Raw genomic sequence first — 18770 nt, 5'->3', positions numbered from 1 at the left:
AGGGTTAAATAAATATCGTCAAATAATCGTGATCTCAATTTCAGTGAAAATAATCGTGATTATCATTTTTGCCATAATCGAGCAGCCCTAGTGGCTAGCACTGTTGCCGCACAGCAAGAAGGTTCTGCGTTCAATTTCACCATCAGGCCGGGGTCTTTCTGTGTGGAGTTTGCATGTTCTCCCCGTGTCTGCGTGGGTTCCCTCCGGGTACTCCGGCTTCCTCCCACCGTCCAAAGACATGCAGCTTGTGGGGATAGGTTAATTGGAAAATCCAAATTGCCACTAGGTGTGAATGTGAGTGTGAATGGTTGTCTGTCGTTGTGTGTTAGCCCTGCGACAGACTGGCGACCTGTCCAGGGTGTACCCTGTCTCTCGCCCCATGACAGCTGGGATAGGCTCCAGCACCCCCCGCGACCCTGAAAAGGATAAGCGGAAGCGAATGGATGTATGGTCTCGTTCCACAATCAGTGTCCCCATTGTCCTGGTAATTTACTGTTTTTTACAGAATTACTTCCTGCCAGAGTACTTGAACCTAAGTAAATCTCATGGTTCTGCTAGTTACTGCTTTACCAAGATGGCTGCAGATATTTTGAAGCCCCTGTCTAAATGAATGGATAGAAGTTATACTGGTGCCTGTGTGAAGTTACACAACATTACGGTTTAATTTATGACTCAATCCAACAATCAACATCTCAGGCTCCTCCCATCAAACAAATACAAAGAGCCAGCCACATAAAAGTGAGATACAATAACACAAAACAGTTAGAGTTTCAACACAATAAATGCTTTATTACTCTGTGAAAGAACACGTCACACTGCCAGCACATAAATGTTGCGTAGTCTCAGACACTCTCCGTCTCACTGAGGAGCTACAGCAACAGCCAATTGGACCCTACTTACAGATAACCACTACAAGATGCCAGACACAACGCCCAGGGTGGATACAAAAAGCAAAGGCAACAACACAACAAACACACAATTAGCAGGTGACAGGACACACAACCAGCTCGTCCCAAAACCCCCAGAAGAAAAACATCCTTCAAGTTTCAACATTTTATAATCAACCTGGCCAACATGCTGAAAGCATGTGATCCTCGTGAAATATATTCTCTCTGTATAAGCAGCTTTAGGGGGTCGTATTAAATATGGGGCTCAAAGTGCAGTACAAGGTAAAGGTGACAAAAGCCGGATTTCAGCCAAGCTGTGTTTACACAACATTTGCTCAGCTACATATCTTCAAGTAATAAAATTAGATATAGCTACTCTTTAGGAGATAAAATCTAAATACTTATACAGTACATAATGAACAGGGTCCATATATGTGTGTTTACTTATATAATACTTTTAGGGATCTATAAAATAAAATATTAGCGCTGCTAGGAAGTTCACACTACTTAATAAAATCTCAAATCCCATGACCCATAATATAGAATCCCTTCTGAAAAGTGCCGTGACTTTACCATTCAATAGAGCTTTTAAAATAACCTATCTTTTATAATCTACCTTAACGTATTTGCAGTCAGTCAGCAGCTGATCAGTCAGTGAGTGAGTAGCCGTCACTGTTTTGTGAAGCTGTTGTCCTGTTGAAGTGAAGCTCTGCGTGTGGAAGTGAGGCGGTTCAGATGGCCGTTGAGGTGTTGCTGTCTTTGGGTCGGACCCGCGTCACGTGTTCCAGCTGCCCGGAGTCGGACACGTCATAGCTTGTCTTATACTTGGCCAGGATTTTCATTAGAGGACGGAGCTTCAGCCACCACTGCTCCTTAGGGATCCTGTGACTGAAAGTAGAGAATAGACGAATGTTCTCTACACTATTTCTTAACCACAGAGATCTTTAAAGCAAGATTAAAACAAAAAGCCTGGGACCGCTGCTTCAGAGAATTTTAAGGGAATTGGGTCAGAATATTTTCCAGGTTTGTTCTTAATAATCTGGTTCAGATGCATTAGCACTACCTTTTGTTTTTAACTATGTTAAAGATCTGCAAATGGTCCTCTAAAACATTTTTCCTCTCACACAGTAAGTAAGCTCAGCTTGTGAGCTTACTTACTCAGGGTTGTGAGCTGCACTGCTACAGATATTAAACAATCTTCTTACACAAAGTCTGTCTCGTCCCGGAGCTGCGCCACAGGCTGAAAGACCAGAGATCTGCGACGCATCCCCAGCAGGCATGCGGTGTCCTCCGAGTTCGCAAACACTCTCCCTGCAACGAAGAGAAGCATCAGCTTTTGTAACTGAGGCAAAGCAATTTCACACCTAAATGTTCTGCATCCTCGCTGGAATCAAGTGTCACATTTATGTGCTTGCCTCCTTTGTAGGACTCCTTGAGTGTCCGGGTGATCCACTGCATGGCTTTGGCTGCAATTTTGGTACCAAAGTTTCTGTCAAAGGGAGATGGAGCTCCTCCCTGACATGGAAAAAAAGTCATATTTATTCAAAATAAGGGCATTACATATAAAATATCACAAGTCTAGTATCTAAAATAATGTTAAGTGCACTTTTCTGTTACACTATAACTCTTAATTTTGATCACTTACAATCACTAGTTTAGCAACATAACTCTACACAGTAATGTCTGCAATATCTCCCAGATAGACAGGATGGATGGATAAAGGATAGCAGATATTTTGTGGATTTGGCTCCTTGCATCACAGATTGTCATCACTGCTGATAAACATATCAAGCACAGCATCGCGTTCATTCATTTGTGCACGTGGCCAACCTGCTGCATGTGACCGAGGATGTTCTTCCTGCAGTCGAACACTCCTCGCCCTTCCTCAGAGTAAAGCTGGTAGATGAAATCTGTGGTGAAGTTCTCGTTGCAGTTCTCATTTCTAAAACACAGCACAAGGGCAACAGGCCGGTTAAGGGATCGCTTCACCAAATAACAAGTGCTCCCTTAAAAGAAGATGCTCTAAACAATGCCTGAACCCATTTATCAACTAACAGAGGACACAGAGTCACCAGGCTGCTAAGTCTCCACACACCAGCGTTCATATACCCTTCATCCAGGCTCTGCTTTTCACTGCATGCATGCATAGAGATGCTGTGATGCACCACTATGTTTGAGGGCATCTTAAAATAATGAAATTATGCAGGCACACAATGTCACCTGCACTCGGTTCAAAATACAACGTTTGTCCTATTTCCAGACCTCGGTCCTGCTGGGAGCAATTTCCAACAGCATGGTGGTGCAGTGGACTAAAATAACCTCAATAGAGGACATGAAATAAAGTGTAAGGTTAATCAAAAATCTTTTATTTGCCAAAATGGTTTTATATACATAATTGAGAAACACTTATTTACAAATAACGCACTGCAGATGACATTTAAAAATAGAGCATTTTGCATTTTTTGTTCATCGCAGACGTACGCACAGGTCCGTACAATAAATCCCACAGGCTTGTGTAAGGTAATGCATCTAAATGTAACTTTAAAGAATGAAGGTGTTTAGCCTCACCTGAGCACCAGTCCCCTCTGGATGCTCGTCTTCATCTTCTCTGTCAGATGCTCCACGTTGGCCTGAAAACACAGAGTCTCTCACATTAAACCTGCAAGAGCAACTCTCACTCTTCAGTCTCTCATTGCAGAGTGAAGAGCTGCAGGTAACATTTACACCACCATGGGGCGCCATATCTTGTCTTTTACCCAGCTGGTGAGCCCAAGAGGGTTAATGCAACAGAAATGCAGGTTTACGACACCACACACATGCGCTTTTTACTGCTTCTCATTGTGATCACTGAAAAAGTGTTTGTTTGTTTTATTACCTATTCATGCATTTTTATGGTTGAAATTCTTTGTGACACGTACTAGTTATAGTTCATATGCAAAGGCAGACTTCTAAAAAACTAAATTGTGCACTGCGCCCAGACTTTTTAAAAAGAAAATTAGTTTGACAAAATTTACAGAGCATAAAGAACTCAACATTGTTAGATTAAAATTAAGTAAAACATACACAGACAAAATAAATAAAAAGACAATTAATATTAAAAGTGTATGTAACAGGAACATTGTAAACAATAATAGTCCTGACGTCTCTAATCTCCCTGACCTGATCTGTGTTGATGAGATCTGTCTGTCATTGAATGACTGATGCAGCTCAGAGGTTATTAATAAGTTGCTTCATGTGCACTGCTATAATCTGGGTCACCTGCACAGCCCTGAAACATCCAGGCAGAGGCACTGATTGACTAACGGAAGCTTCTGCACTGCACTGCGATCAGTCTGCTCCACTACTGCTAAGGATGGAAATGTGCAATGTAGTGAAAGGTATTAGGCTCATTTCCAGCTCTATGTTGCTTATTCTGAACTCTTGATTCATAATCCAGTGCAGGGTTGGCTGGAAGTCTGTGTTAGCCCTGCAACAGAAGAAAGTGGACGGATGCCCTGACTTTTCAAAACAAGCCATTTTTAGCCAACTTTCTTCTAACTGGCTGCCTGTCGTAGACAGAAAGCTTGAACATTACGTGGGTGGGGCTCAGTTGTGTGGCTGAGATGACCATATTAGGAATTTCTGTTCTTATTGACATCATACAGAGCCCAAAAATAAAAAAGCCATGTTAAACGGAGGATTAGGAGCAGTTTGAATCCTGAATGTTTATGCTGTTGCCCTCATAAATGGTGTTACCAATAAAATCCAGTCATGAAACATACAAAAAATAAATTAAATGGAACTCAAAAAGGACTTGACAGGAATCATGGCTATAAGAGTCATCGAGAGAGTAAAAGGTCTTGGTATTTTCTGATGATGAGAGGAGACATGAAAATAAGGCATTTTCTGTTGGATACAGACTTTTTCTCTCTAACCTGAAGGTCACGGATGTCAAATGGCTCCTCGTAGATGTAGACAGTGTCGGCGCCTGCAGCCAGACCACCCACGGTGGCCAGGTAGCCACAGTAGCCCCCCATTGTCTCAATGATGAACACTCGCCGCTTGGTGCCGCTAGCTGACTGTTTGATGCGATCACATGTCTGATTCACACACACATAAAACAGTATACAATCATTAAACAAGAAAAATATGTTCACGCAGAGAGCATGCAAATGCAAAACACACTGTACACACAAGTAGAGCTGACAGGAATATTTTATTTATCCTGATAATATAAGAAGGATTTGTGAGAAAACATCTGAGCTTTTTGATTGTGGGTGAAAACTGGTAAATATGATTTGATTTGATTTGATATACCTTTATTAGTCCCAAAATATGTCATATATGTCATCACTTTGTAAAATAAAATTAAAAAGAAAAGAAAAGATACCTGCATCAGCTCTACTTTAAAGTACATAAAATAGCTGAGTGTCCTTAGAGATGCACAGATTGACTCAGTAACTCAGTCCAGTCATTTATTTTACAGCCTGTCATACCACACTGAAACTAATTTATCTGATTGTTTAACGTGGCAGTCGACTGGCTGCATGTGGACAGACCAGGGCATGAGGCTAAAAACATGCTTATTTCTTCAGACATCTTATCATCAGTTTTGTAAGTGGAGGATTTATTAAATGCAAATATTTTCAGGATGTACAGAACATTTGCAGCAAAAGAGTTACTCTGCTGTGATTTTATTTCAGGCCTCGCCCAGTTCAGGTGAAACTAGACGGCATGCAAATGATTATGACACCCCTGATGTAGACGGTCGCGGACTGAGGCTACATCCACACTAGCCCGGACAGATTTGAAAACGGTGTTTTCGTCTGACAACGCTCTGCGTCCACACTAGCGTTTTCAGTCGTTTTCACAGAGTTCTGCGTCCACATTGAAACGGCCGAAAACGCTTACGTCCCAGTACTGTGCATGCGTGAAACGCAAGAAGATTCGACCTGCCTCATTTCTGCCGCTTATGTACTTTTCGGCTCTTTGAAACGTCGAATGTTGAGGAAAAGCACCGAGTTTTTTAAATGGACTAACAATGAGGTGGAGTTGTTGCTGCGAGTAACACAAAAGTACAAAGTTGAAAAAGCAAGTGAGAGTTAAAGAATTTGAAGAAAATCTATCTGGAGCAGGTACAAACTGATATTAATCTTTAAAAATTCAGAGCAAACAAAACAACTGCTGTATAATGCCCTCCGCTATCTTAGTTTAATTGGTCACATGACTGCATCATATGACTAACATGCGTTTTTGCTGTCCATACTGCAACGCCAAAGCACCCTTTCCAAATGTATGCATTTTCGAGAGCGTTTTCAAACCGCTGCGTTTTCCATCAGCGAAAACGCCTTCTCAGTGTGGACGGGAGGCCAAAACGGAGAAAAAACGATGCGCATTAGTGTGGACTTTTAGCCTGAGAGGGTTTTTTTCTTCCCAAGAATAAATAAAGAACAAAGGAGACTGTAAAGAACTGGTAAATTTACCATCAGAGTCAACCTGTGTGTCCCTTTAGTCTAATCAGATGATTTCAGGCTTCCAGATGAGGTGTCCTTTCCTATTTACCTTCTCAAAAACACTCTTATTTTAAAGTCTTGTTAGTTGGCTTCACCCATCTGGTACCAAATGCACAAGAGGCCAGAAATAATCAACACAGTCAGTAAAACACAGGAGCAGTCACTGACATGCATTGTACTCACTGACACTCGGGTTTTACTTCTGTTTACTCATTCCTCTCTTAAAGTTTTAGTAGATGAATTGGAGTGCATAGTTCAAATGACTGCACCTTGCAGGACTGGATCCAGTTAACCAAGTCTTTGCTGTACTTTCTTTGCCCTCTTTGCCTTGTTTTTGTACATAATGAATAAATAATAAAGTACATTCTCTACATCCTCCTGGATGGTAACGGAAGATAATAAAATCGTCATATTTCAAATACAACAAACCAATATTAATGCACGAGGCACATAAGCAACATCTGCTGTTGTGCTGATCGAGCGGTCTTTATTTTAGGATTTGTGTGAACAACAACAGTTTTGACACTTTTAAACCCAATTTTTATTAACGGTAACACTTCAGCATATCTGTAGCTCTTAATATCTCCCCTCATCTCGTTTGCTGGGCCCTTACCTCCACAATGGCGTTGAGGGATGTATCAGCTCCAAGACTGAGGTCAGTGCCAGGCACATTGTTACTAATGGTGGCAGGCAATATGCACATCGGGATGCAAAACTCCTCGTAGTCAGCCCGGGCCACATACAGCTGCAGAATGGACTCAAAGGCCTGATGACGGTAGCCGTAATATGGAGTTAGACCACTAGGGGGAAGACTACACATCTAAAAATGCCAGTGTGCCCTTTAGTGGCTGCTTCATGGTGCCCAGTGACTCCCTTGTCTTGTATCCTTCATTATCATGATAGCTAAAGCTGTTTGTTAATCAAATGCCAAGTTGCAATATCCCCGTGGATGGATGGATACTTTATAAAACACCATTGAATGCACTTTTCTGTTTCATACTAGCAGCTTTTTAAAACATAAACAGCCCAGCCCATATTTGTCTGATCTGTCAGGTTTTAATGTTGGAAAGGAGTGTCTGTGATGTAAAGATAAACCCATTACTGCACAGACAATCATCAGCATGAAATCACTAAGGTGTTCCTTCTCATCCTGACAGGAAAAGCTTGTTACCATGAAATTCTGAATAGTTTTAATTTGACATGACATATAATTCTTTAAAGATGGTCTACTATACACTGTACAATATTTGCAAACCCCAAATTGTTTGAAATTATAACCTGCTGCAACCTTTAGGGTTAGCATTTTAAAAGGAAGGATACAAGACAAAGAAGTAACTTTAACTCCAATGAGACCATGAATATGCAGCTCTGCGTGTGTGTGCATGTGTGTTTGTGTGTGTGTCCTGTAGTGTGTGCAACTGGCTGGCTCTCTCCAGGAGTTGGGGGGACTTTGGCTTCTCATTGGCTGAGAGTAAATGGAATGAGGAAGAGGGGTTGCATCGTGGTTGACATGTAACGGTGTCGACGCGACGAGGTGAGACTCCAGAGGCAGTCGGGCAACGTTTCCTTTTATGTTCAAGAAGCAAAGAGGAAGTTTTTTTTATTTCTATTTGGTTTTTTTGTTTTGTCTGAAGACAAGAAAGGCTTTCTCAGATAAGAACAATAGGAACTACGATGTAGACCACAATCAGTTATGCAGCAAACAAACTTACTTCCCAAACGCAAACAGTGTTCCCGTTAGACTGAACCTTCCTGCTGTCTAGTTATCTGCCTTTTACAAAACACAAAGAAGACCGCATGAACACGCCAGGGTCACGCACCAAGAGCATGCCACAACACACCACTGCATGCCCTAACACTTACCTGGGACCTCTGCTGACCAGCCCGCATCCAGCAGCAAGTGTTTTCTACTGTACTTCATGCTGATTATTAACAGTCTAATGTCTGCATCAGCTAAACTGAGCTGAGTTATTTGGCATAGTATGCGTTGCCTGTCCTAACTGTAAGGTCTTGTTTCTATTATCTTACGGTTGTGTTTATGTGAAAGCAGTAAGCCTGTACTTTCCATTTAGTTCTGCAAAAACACAAGTTTGGTTGTTAAGCGGGAGGCCAGTGTTTACACAAAACATTACAGAGCACTAGCACTGAGTGCTTCTTAAAATGTCTCTGTCATGTGACCTGAGTTTCAGTTAGTGAAACTACGGCACTTCAAAGTGAAAACTTGAAGTTAAAAATCTTACCCAGGCACAGCTGATTTCATTTCAGAGGGAACCAATGAGCAGGTCAGAATTTCAAATATTTGTTTTTTAATCTGGCTTTTTTGTCACTACTCCTAAACTGCCAAAGTTCAATTAATGGCAGCTCTAAGCCCATGCACAAGATTAAGAACCAATTTTTGACAATTTATACTAAATAAGAAACAATAACAATAATATATTTTCAATTTCTGAATTTAAACTAGAAAACAAATGGATCCTGTAAAAAGATCTAAACTGTCTTGACGTGTGAACTAAATCTGACCTACTGCTTGTTAATGCAAGGATGCGAGCTGGCAATCAGCAAATCCCGAACTCTGAGATGTGTTAAGTCTGCATGTGTGTTAAGTCTAGAAACACACACACATACATTCTCTCTAGCCCAGCCACACTTACGTCAGTAATGGCATTCAGAGCAGTGTCTGAACCAATGCTGAGGTCTGAACCGGGTATATTATTGGAGACGGTGGCCGGGACCATAACCATGGGCACACAGAACTCCTCATATTTGGCCCGTGCAGCAGCGAGTTCCAGTAATCCCACGTAGGCCTGCAGTAGTGAGAGCCAGCGTCTTAGTGGTCATTGAGTATGTACACACAAGTGGGGGAAAAGTGAAGAGCTCTAATCCCCAGGACTTTGAAGGTGCAGTGGACAAGAGGACACAGGTGAGTTTTGAGGGAAAAAACATGACAGGAAGAGCTGGGAACTTACTGGAGATAGCAAAGGTGTGTCCAAAATCCATACTACACTCGAGAAGAAGATATTATCTACTATAAAATGGAGTATAGTCCACTAATTGATTCATGGGCTAGCACCAAACGCTGAGCATTGCACAGCTTTGATTTTGTCGAATGGAAATCAAATGTTTCACTTTATTCACCAACTTCTGCAAGATGTTTCATTTCTTCATCAGCTACAGCAGGAGCTAGGTACTACTGTAAAAAAGAATCACTGCATTACTAAAAGTGGCTTAAGATAACATTAACTTTTACTTCTATTGTTATATATTGATTAAAGCTAAAATTTTAGCCAATCATAACTATGATACATGCAAACTAATAATCTGAACATGTTTGCTTTAGGAATCATAAGTTAACTTGTGGTGGGCGTGAAGGAGGAGGCGGCTTTGAGGTGGGAGGGATCTGCTGATGAGAGATGGAGCTCAAGAAATGGAGTATGAAATGAAAATTCAGTGATGGGATGAAGAAACGTCTGTGAGGAATGTACTGTTAGGAGAAGCCAAGGGGAGAGAGCCAGGCCAATCATGACGGGCAGTGAGACACACACAGGAAGTCAATGTTGCAGCATCTCACATAAAAGGACAAAGACAGAGACAACGTTCATTTTTGGCCAAGCTACCAAAGTCAAAAACCTTTTCTTTTAAATGGCATGGTTGAATTGTTAAAGTTCTTTGTTAAAATAAAAGTTTTATGCTGGTTTCATTTAATCTCTCGATTGGACAAAGAGCTTGAAAAGCATCAAAATACCATAAACATCCATTTCAATGTCATTAAATCTATCTATATACATGCTGGCTTTGCAGCTTGGCCAACAGTTCATACTGACACATGGACAGACAGGGAGAGAGCCTTAAAAATTTAAATATGTCTTCATTATATTTTGAAAAAATATTAATATAGAAAATGTGTTTTGCAAATTTAAAATGTCAAATTGGGTAAATTGGTGAGAAACAAATGGACCAGAAAATGCTGAGCAATACAACACATGGCAATCGTAAAATGCTGGTGGGAGACGGTGCTTGATGATGCTGATACAATAAGGTTAGCCATTTTACATTACACAATAACTCTGCTTTTACAATATCAGTAGCTTTTTTTAATGAAACAATAGCTGAATTTAAGATTTTTTACTCATTGTATTTTTCTAAATGATAAAAAATGGTCAGAGATACAATATTAATAAAATGTGATTACAAACAAAATGCTTTAATTTGCAATAACCAGGAAAGGTTGTACATACCTCAAACCCTCCGACCACAAGCAGAGCATTGATGTTATGAATCCTCATCTGCTCAGCGATCTTATCCAGATGTTTTCCTGGAAGAGTTCTGACACATAAAAAATGATTAGTCATTAAAAAGGCAAAGGGGATAACACTTTATCATGTACATTTAATGTTAAAGCATTTAACCTTCCTCTTGTATTAGCTTTCTGTTATTATCTTTTATGTTAATGGATAGTTTTGTGTCTTAAATCAACCAAAAAGTTCCCTCAAAACAGTGGTTTATCATTCAAATTGTTTGTAATCTTGTTAGGCTTCCTTATCCATGAAAAGATGGGTTTTAATATTTTTCCTGTGGCCCTCAGGCTCTTTCTTTTTGCAGCACACCTCTCATTTTCATTCCGAAACTATAGCAAATTAAACTCAAGAGATTAAAAAAAACTTGTAGCAATGTAACGTAACATATCTCTGAAATAAATCGGTTTCATTTATTTTTTATGTCAATATTATTAACTATAATAACATTCCTGTGTAATTCTATCAATTCGATGCACAGAATTACACAGCCCGTGATGCTGCTTTTTGCATCCAAGGCTGCCCAGATGTTCATTTACTCTCACCTCTGCCTTTGTGTTGAACATTGATGGAAAGAGCTCCACCCATCTCTCCCAGACATCCCTAATGGGAGCATGCGTGTCAGGTTTGCTCTAGGATCTATCTATCTATCTGTTGTAAAATCTGAGGACTCTTGATATCATTCAAAAGGTCTGAGTGACATTTTTGCCTGGAAAATATGCCTGCCTGTCGATGCTTCCCACATACCATCAGTGGTCTCATTGCTGGATCTGTACACTCCAGCAAGTAGAACACCAGTATAGGCTTCCAGGTATTCCATGTAAATATCATCCTAAATGTAGCCATGGAGTTTTCTTGCTTCAAAGTTTGTCACAGCAACAATGTGTTTCTTTGGTGAAAATGGCAGAAACCCATCAAGTTGTCACTTATTCTTGTCACGCAAACCTGGAACTCACAGAGTCATTTTGATGACATTTGCAGCAGTTGGCCTGCCATGTAAGGCAGGAGGTACTCCAATCCAAGAGATGTTACCACTTTCTTTTTACTCCGGGAAGGAGGCAAAAAGGTGAAGAAGCCCCTAACTTCTCTCTGACAGTGTTAGTGAGCTCACAGTATGTTTACGATTTCAGTTTTGGCTCTAATTATTGTTTTAAGATGTTATATTATAACAGAGTTGAAACCGACTGTAACAATACAATGGTCATAATTTCCACCAGAACATTTTCTAATTTTGTTTTCATGTTTGTTTAAATAGAGGTTCCTGACAAAGTCAGAAAGCCTTGATGCAATAAACAAGTTTAAATGGCACCTTTATGCATAAAAACCTAAAAATGGGTCAGTGCCAACCTTAACCTCGTTTTTAACCTTCCTCATCAAGAGGAAACTTAAAAATGATGTAGGCTTATAATAACAGGTATATAATAAAGCAGCAGATTACCTTTTTGTCCCTAGCAGTGACCCACCCTGGCCAGTCCAACCACCAACATCTCCCCATTTGATCTCCTTAATCTGATAAAAGAGAAAGGCAGCTCATTTGTATCGCAACAAAACAAATTAATGCATGGCAGAAAAGGTTCACAGATCTCACTGGGACTATTACAAAAAGCAATCTACCAGATAAACACTCCCTTGAAAATTATTGTGTCAGTGTCTGAATTATCAAAAACATCAGAGATAGTTTCTGCTTTTTAAATGCATCCGCGCACAGCACCAGCACAGCATTGAGAGGAACTACAATGTCAAGTACAAGTCAAGAACATCATGAAACACCAGCCCCAGCCCACTTCCCAAGGAAAGGAAATACGACTGTCCTGATGACAACATCGGAGGCAGCTTACCTAGGATGAGGAGAAAAAAAGGACCAGGCTGTTGCTCAGTGGTTCATATTACTCTCTGTAAGCACATTTTTCATTTCATTTGGAAATTAAGATCTTAAAATATTAAGGCTGAGTTGAAAGGCACTGAATCAAAGTTATTTGAAGTCCAGTGTGGAGTTTCTGTAGTCTGTGATGTGTCATGTTGTCAGCAAGTGTTGGTGATGATTGATCCACTGTTTTTACAAAGTACCTGCCCATTGTATCCAAACTATCAAATGATTTGCTGACAATGTTATTACTCAGCTTGACTTTTCAGTGAACTCTTCTGGCTTGAACCCTACAGAGAATCTATCAAAGCAACCTGGGCTTCAAAAACACCTCAGCGTTGCCACCCTCATGCCACACGATAAAAGAGCCCCAACCAACCACTGAGAGTACAACCATAGTTTTCAGAATTTAGACACTTCTGTATGTCAATTCTTGCTTTTGATTGAACTTAGGAAATGTTCTAATAATTTGAACTACTGGATTGAAGTCTTGAAATAATTAACATGTAATGAATATAGATGTTTACTTTTTTTTTAAATTAAATTATAAACAATAAAGACTTTCATGACATTTGCATTTTTGTAAGATGCACTGTAAAAAAATTGTAATATAAAACTATTTTACTGTGTATTTTACAGTTTTGTACTGTTCTTCTAGAATATTAAATTCACCTAAATAGACTGTGATTTTACATTTCAAATGTAAATTAACATAAAATCACTGTAAATGTAATAAAACATAATTTTCTTCCTTTTTGAATGTATTTGTCTGTACATATGCATATTTAGATTGTTAAAATACATTCACTAATGCATCATATTTTCACAAATATTTGTTCATTATTTGAAAGATTGAAATGTTCAAATAAATAAAAATCAAATAATTATTATTATTGTTATTTAGGGCGATCGTGGCTCAAGAGTTGGCAGTTTGTCTTGTAATCAGGAGGTTGCTGGTTTGAGCCCCGGCTTGGACACTCTTGGTTGTTGTGTCCTTGGGCAAGACACTTCACCTACCACCTACTGGTGATGGCCAGAGAGGAATTATAAAGTGGAATTGTAAAGTGCTTTGAGGGTCTCATAAAGCACTGCATGAATGCAGTCTGTTATTATTTAAACCAACAATAACTGTATATTTCTGTACATTTAAGTATTATGATTCATTTTGCCACATTCATTGACCTTGTTTATAGGTAATTTCATTGTTTAATCACATTAAATTGTTCCTAATTTAATGTTTAAAGGCACGTGAAAAAGGCAAAATCCCATGTGAAATTAGGGCAACAAACTGTATTGTCATTACTGAAAATAACCGTATTTTCATGGGAAAGTTATTTTCTGTTATTTTCTGATATTATTTTGGCGCCCCAGCTGCCAGACTATTACTGTTTTTTTAGGATTTCTTTTTCAATCACTGTGATACTTAGTGGGGTTATTAGTCAGGGACCCCAGCTTCACTTTTCAACCAATCTAATCCTTCAAAATCAGGATTTTGTCTCATGTCTAATGAAAGGTACAATAGTGTGTCATCAGAATAGAAATTGTAACTTATATTCGGTTTTTCAATAACATACGGTATGAAGAGAAAGCCCAATAACAGATATCCGTGGAACTCTATATTTGTACATAGTTGTCTGAATGACAATTATGTACATTGAATCTCACCTGTCCTTTGTAGAATCCCTCGAAGCCATCGTTTACAGCAAACATTTTGTGGCCTTCGGTGATTCCCACTCTGACAGCAGAACGAACAGCAGCATTCATACCTGCTGCTGGAGCACCGACGTTCATTACTGCCACATTAAAGGAGCTCTGTGGGTGATACACAGCACCAATCACACTCATGTAACACTCAGTACTAACCTTACAGTAGGGGAAGCAGAACCCCATGGTACTGTGATATGTGGTAGCACCCTTAAGCTTTTTCAAATTTTAAACCATATTCATACTTTAGGCCCAACTCCTATATTTAGTGTACGAACACAGAATATATCTATGAGCAGCTTTTACCGGCAATGCAGTCATGCCATTAATTCCATGGCATGAGGCAAACTGGACAAAAACTGGACTGAAATGGTTCAGTTTGGACGTCATGGAGCCATAATCACGGCTTCATCTGTCATCAGGAGAGACTCTGCCTCACACAGCAGCAGGCAGTGATAGCCTTTCATGCATGAGCCACATGCTGCTAAAAGACGCAGTGAAGTAGTAGCTACTTTGTCATGACAGCCACTGAAAATATCAACAGTCAAATGAATATTTTCCCAAAATTTTTTAGCAGTTTTCTTGCCATTCAGTCTTGAATCATTTGGCCAACTTTAGAGGGGATCTTATTACAAAGTCAAACTCGGGTTCATGTGGTCCACATTGCAAAATGCAATATGGATACACCCAACAACACAGAATGCATTATGCTGTGCTCCAATAATAGACTGAGCCCGTAATGTTCTTGTTTTCAATTGGGTTAATGGCACATATAAATATGACGTGAAGTACCTCAAAACGGACAGGCTTCCAACTCTCTCTCAATAAATGCTTAATACCAAATCTCACACAGTTTGCTTTGTTTTTGAAGTCTAGCAAGCACAAGTGGAATCAAACTACAACGCCCGGTAAGGTCAGACAGAAATGTGTCTGCAGAAACTATACCAGCATCAAAAACTGCCAAGAATCAAACCTTGGTTTTTGAAGCCTTATCAGATTATGTTTACTTTCTGTTTAATCAAATACAATTTCTTCATCATTTTTCAAAGATTGAAAAATCTTTGGCTGCTGCATACAGACAGCACTAAACAGTTGGAGAACATAGGCATGCTGAGATAAAAAAGAAGATTATAAAAAACAAATATTCAACAGATGAAATCTTTACGTTTAACAACCACTAACCATCTTTGAATAAAACAAAGAGCTTGGAGCCTGTCCAGTTTGAGTTGAGAGTCAGCGAAAACACATCTATAAAGGAGACTACTTCAGAGCGATTTGAAGCAGATCACACCCTCATTGCCATTATCCCTGACAGCAGGGCTGGTCGGAGTCCTGCACTGCAGCGCTAATGCACCTCTTTGCATGTCTACATTTCTAATTCCAAGCATCCAAGCAGAGCCATGAGGAAATAAGCAAAGGCAGACAGAACGACGGTGAAGAGCACTGACGCTGTCCTTTTGTGGCACCATTTTACAACAACTAAAATAAAGTGGATATTAGTTTTAGACTTGGTAAGAAACTAAAATCCACACATATTTATCTCAGCATTGGGAAGATTATTAGAAGCCAAAGGGAATAAGATGGTCAAACTAACTGCAAAGCAGCTCCTCGTATGACCTACACCTGCAGAAGCTTCAGTCGCTGATCAAAAGCCTGCTCAGCTGCCCCATTTTCACTCATCACATACATCAATCTGCTCTTCATCCCCCGCCTCCTCCTCTCCCTCAGGATGGACAGTTATAGAAAGACAGACTGTGTTAGTGTCACAAAAAGACTGCAGCACCCACAATACACCTGACCAGGAAATACCTTATGCTAATGTACAATTCTCAGAGCAGCTGGTGGAAAGACACATTTGGAGAATAAACATGGTAATTATTATTTTACTGGTTTAATTAAATTATTTTAGCTGTTAATATTTGAGAGTGATAATACTTACATTTGGAAGTTCAGAATCTGCCTTCCGAAATGAGAGGAGTTGGTAAGTGCTCAGATTGTTTTCGAAGCTCCTGCAGATGGAAAAAAAGTTAAACAATGTGGAAAATCCAATATGAATTCTGGTCTGTAAATGCAGCAGGGCAAACATTTAGAGTAATTAAGAGATCAATGTTAACACAGATAAGCAGGAAGTGGGATGCTGTCAAACCGCAAAACGTACTATACACAACTTCTGTGCTGTGTATAGTGTCAGACATCATGTGCAACATTCGAACCAGTGCTCCTGGCATGAGCAACATTTAAGCACTTCATGTATTTTTTAATCTTCCAATATGTCGATTGGTTATATATAAACATAACAAATCCTACAGGTGTTTAATCATGTCAGCGTAGTGGAATTTTACAAATACCTGCCACGCAGTCTGACCGCCTCATCAAATTTCTTCTCATCCATGGCCTTCTGTACTTCTTGAGTCTGATGACAAAAAAAACAGGGCATTTTTTTCTGGTGAGGCAGTGCTGCCTGCTAACTGTATTGCATGTAAATAGTGTCTGGAGTTATGGGAAACTCAAAGCACCTGTGATCCAAGCACTATAGTTGCTCCAGTCTCACGGCATGAAAGCCAGTCCATATTTTATCTCTTCTTGAATACCAGCTACATCCCTTTAGTACGTTTATTTTAAGACCTCTTTCTTTGCAAGAATAAAAATGTAAAAAATCAATGAATAAACAATTTTGTCAACTATATAGTTCTTGAGGCAAACGTAATAGCAACCTTTGTTGCTTAAAGAGACTCTCAAGCTTTTGTAGTTATTTTAGGTCATTTTTAAAATTAATCTTCACATCTTTATTTTTTTTTCCAGGAATCAAGTTCATATTTTTCTTTTGAATAAAAATTAATCTTTCACTGTTTGATTTGTAAACTGCTTTGTTTCTTCTGTGGAGCTTCACAGTGTGCAACCCAGCAATTCACCCAGAAAATAAATGTTTTCAAATTATTTTATATCTTCTTGCATTAAGCTGGTAAATGCTAAATGTCAAGGTTTGTTGAGGTTTGTGAAGACATTTCACCTTTCATCCAAGAGACTTTTTCAGTTCTGAAACAACTGGTAGAGAGACTTCGGTAACAAACCCCTACTGGGGGCTGTCCCTTTTGAGGAGAACCTGACGGTTGTAGACCCATTATTGTTCATGTGGGTTGTTACATAATCTGCAGTATAGAATAATAGAGCCAAGGTGTGAAAAAGGTGAGGCCCAATTTCCTTAAATAGGTAAAACCTCTGTAAGACCCTGCCCCACCCCCACCATCATGTGAACTATTGTGGTACCTTGAGGTGGGAGTGGAGGTTGAAATTACCTCTGTGCCAGGTGTTTTATAACTGAAGTAGAAAAATGTGTTTACATTTTCACAAACCTGAAGAGATCTTTTATCTTCTTATTCAAACTCTCCCGATTACCATTGACTGAGAACATACACAGGCCTGTTTAATCTCTTAATTTTATCTGCTTTGTTAATGTTGTAGGCTGACTGTGGATTCTATCAGATTAGTTGTCTTTATTTAAGTTTTTTGTTTTTTATGATGGACTGTCTAACTGAATAGCATATTGTGAGATAAAGAAGAACTCACAGAAAAGTGACTAGCCAGAAATTTGATACAGCTCTTTAATGTTTTACATTTTACAAAGCGGTAAAAAAAGTCTAATATATCATTGTTTCATGTTCCGTTTTAGAATTGGATTTTATTCCAATTTCTCTATTATAAAATTTAATGTTGTTTCAGATTTTCTCCCTGAAAAATCAGATACTGTTCTAGTGGTTCCCATCACATAAAATTAAAAGGTTGTGGGTTCAAGTCCCACCAGGGTCGCTAATTTAAAGGGGAGAGCTTTATTGAAGGTTCCTGCTACACAAAAATCTTAGTTTTTGACCAGCTTTATTGTAGTCATCCAAACAAAGTGCTTTGGTCAACTGAAAATCTGTTACTACCACCAGGAAATGAAAGCCTCAAGTTTACAAAGCACAGAATCCACACTACTTGTAGTAGCATATGGCTGTCATTTAAATACAGTTGAGTTTGCTGTTGATGTAATTTTCTAGGTTTGCCTTCCACCAGAATCACTAACTCAAGAGGGTTTTTATTTCCCTTGAATTCTTTGCAAAGCAGAGAAGATTCAGGTTGCACACAAATGCGCATCTGAACAGTAGGTACTCAGAATGGGGTTTCTAGGGACGTTCACATCACCTACGTGAATTCTACGCCACATTCTGGGTGATCAAGGCCAGAATTTGTAGGCTCTGTGGCGCAATGGATAGCGCGTTGGACTTCTAGTGGATCCTTTCAGATGCAATTCAAAGATTTTGGGTTCAAGTCCCACCAGAGTCGCTAATTTAAAGGGAGAACTTTATTGAAGGTTCCTGCTACACAAAAATCTAAGTTTTTGACCATCTCGATTGTAGTCATCTAAACAAAGTGCTTTGGTCAACTGAAAATCTGTTACTACCACCAGGAAATGAAAGCCTCAAGTTTACAAAGCACAGAATCCACACTACTTGTAGTAGCATATGGCTGTCATTTAAATACAGTTGAGTTT

At 39.4% G+C, this 18770-nt stretch overlaps 1 protein-coding gene and 1 non-coding gene across 7 annotated transcripts in view; one reads left to right on the top strand and one right to left on the bottom strand.

Moving 5' to 3' along the window:
* Nucleotides 1–762: 762 nt before the first annotated feature.
* Nucleotides 763–18770, bottom strand: part of LOC146687144 (ATP-dependent 6-phosphofructokinase, platelet type-like) — a 40257-nt gene continuing 22249 nt past the window's right edge. For 2 of the 6 annotated variants that reach the window (XM_085439555.1, XM_085439554.1), the window contains exons 11-23: nucleotides 16588–16652; nucleotides 16179–16248; nucleotides 14201–14347; nucleotides 12110–12180; nucleotides 10615–10702; nucleotides 9031–9183; nucleotides 6993–7145; nucleotides 4802–4966; nucleotides 3456–3517; nucleotides 2718–2829; nucleotides 2303–2402; nucleotides 2093–2198; nucleotides 763–1775 (exon numbers count right to left, since the gene is read on the bottom strand). In XM_085439555.1, the coding sequence (XP_085295681.1) occupies nucleotides 1619–1775; nucleotides 2093–2198; nucleotides 2303–2402; nucleotides 2718–2829; nucleotides 3456–3517; nucleotides 4802–4966; nucleotides 6993–7145; nucleotides 9031–9183; nucleotides 10615–10702; nucleotides 12110–12180; nucleotides 14201–14347; nucleotides 16179–16248; nucleotides 16588–16652 (1449 nt within the window). In that variant the 3' untranslated portion in view covers nucleotides 763–1618. The remainder of the gene's footprint in view (nucleotides 1776–2092; nucleotides 2199–2302; nucleotides 2403–2717; nucleotides 2830–3455; nucleotides 3518–4801; nucleotides 4967–6992; nucleotides 7146–9030; nucleotides 9184–10614; nucleotides 10703–12109; nucleotides 12181–14200; nucleotides 14348–16178; nucleotides 16249–16587; nucleotides 16653–18770) is intronic. The other 4 variants (XM_085439557.1, XM_085439556.1, XM_085439559.1 and 1 more) reach the window with 2 other exon arrangements.
* trnar-ucu (transfer RNA arginine (anticodon UCU)) lies at nucleotides 18471–18562 on the top strand. Its single transcript is given in 2 exon segments — nucleotides 18471–18507; nucleotides 18527–18562. It is a non-coding gene; the product is annotated as a tRNA-Arg (tRNA).

Source organism: Copadichromis virginalis, linkage group LG18, assembly GCF_057382275.1.
Source record: "Copadichromis virginalis isolate Kocher_CV1m ecotype Utaka linkage group LG18, C_Virginalis_male_GT1.1, whole genome shotgun sequence".
Classification (NCBI taxonomy): Eukaryota; Metazoa; Chordata; class Actinopteri; order Cichliformes; family Cichlidae; genus Copadichromis; species Copadichromis virginalis.
Note: the sequence above shows the minus strand (reverse complement) of the source record. Positions and strands in the feature narration are given on the sequence as shown.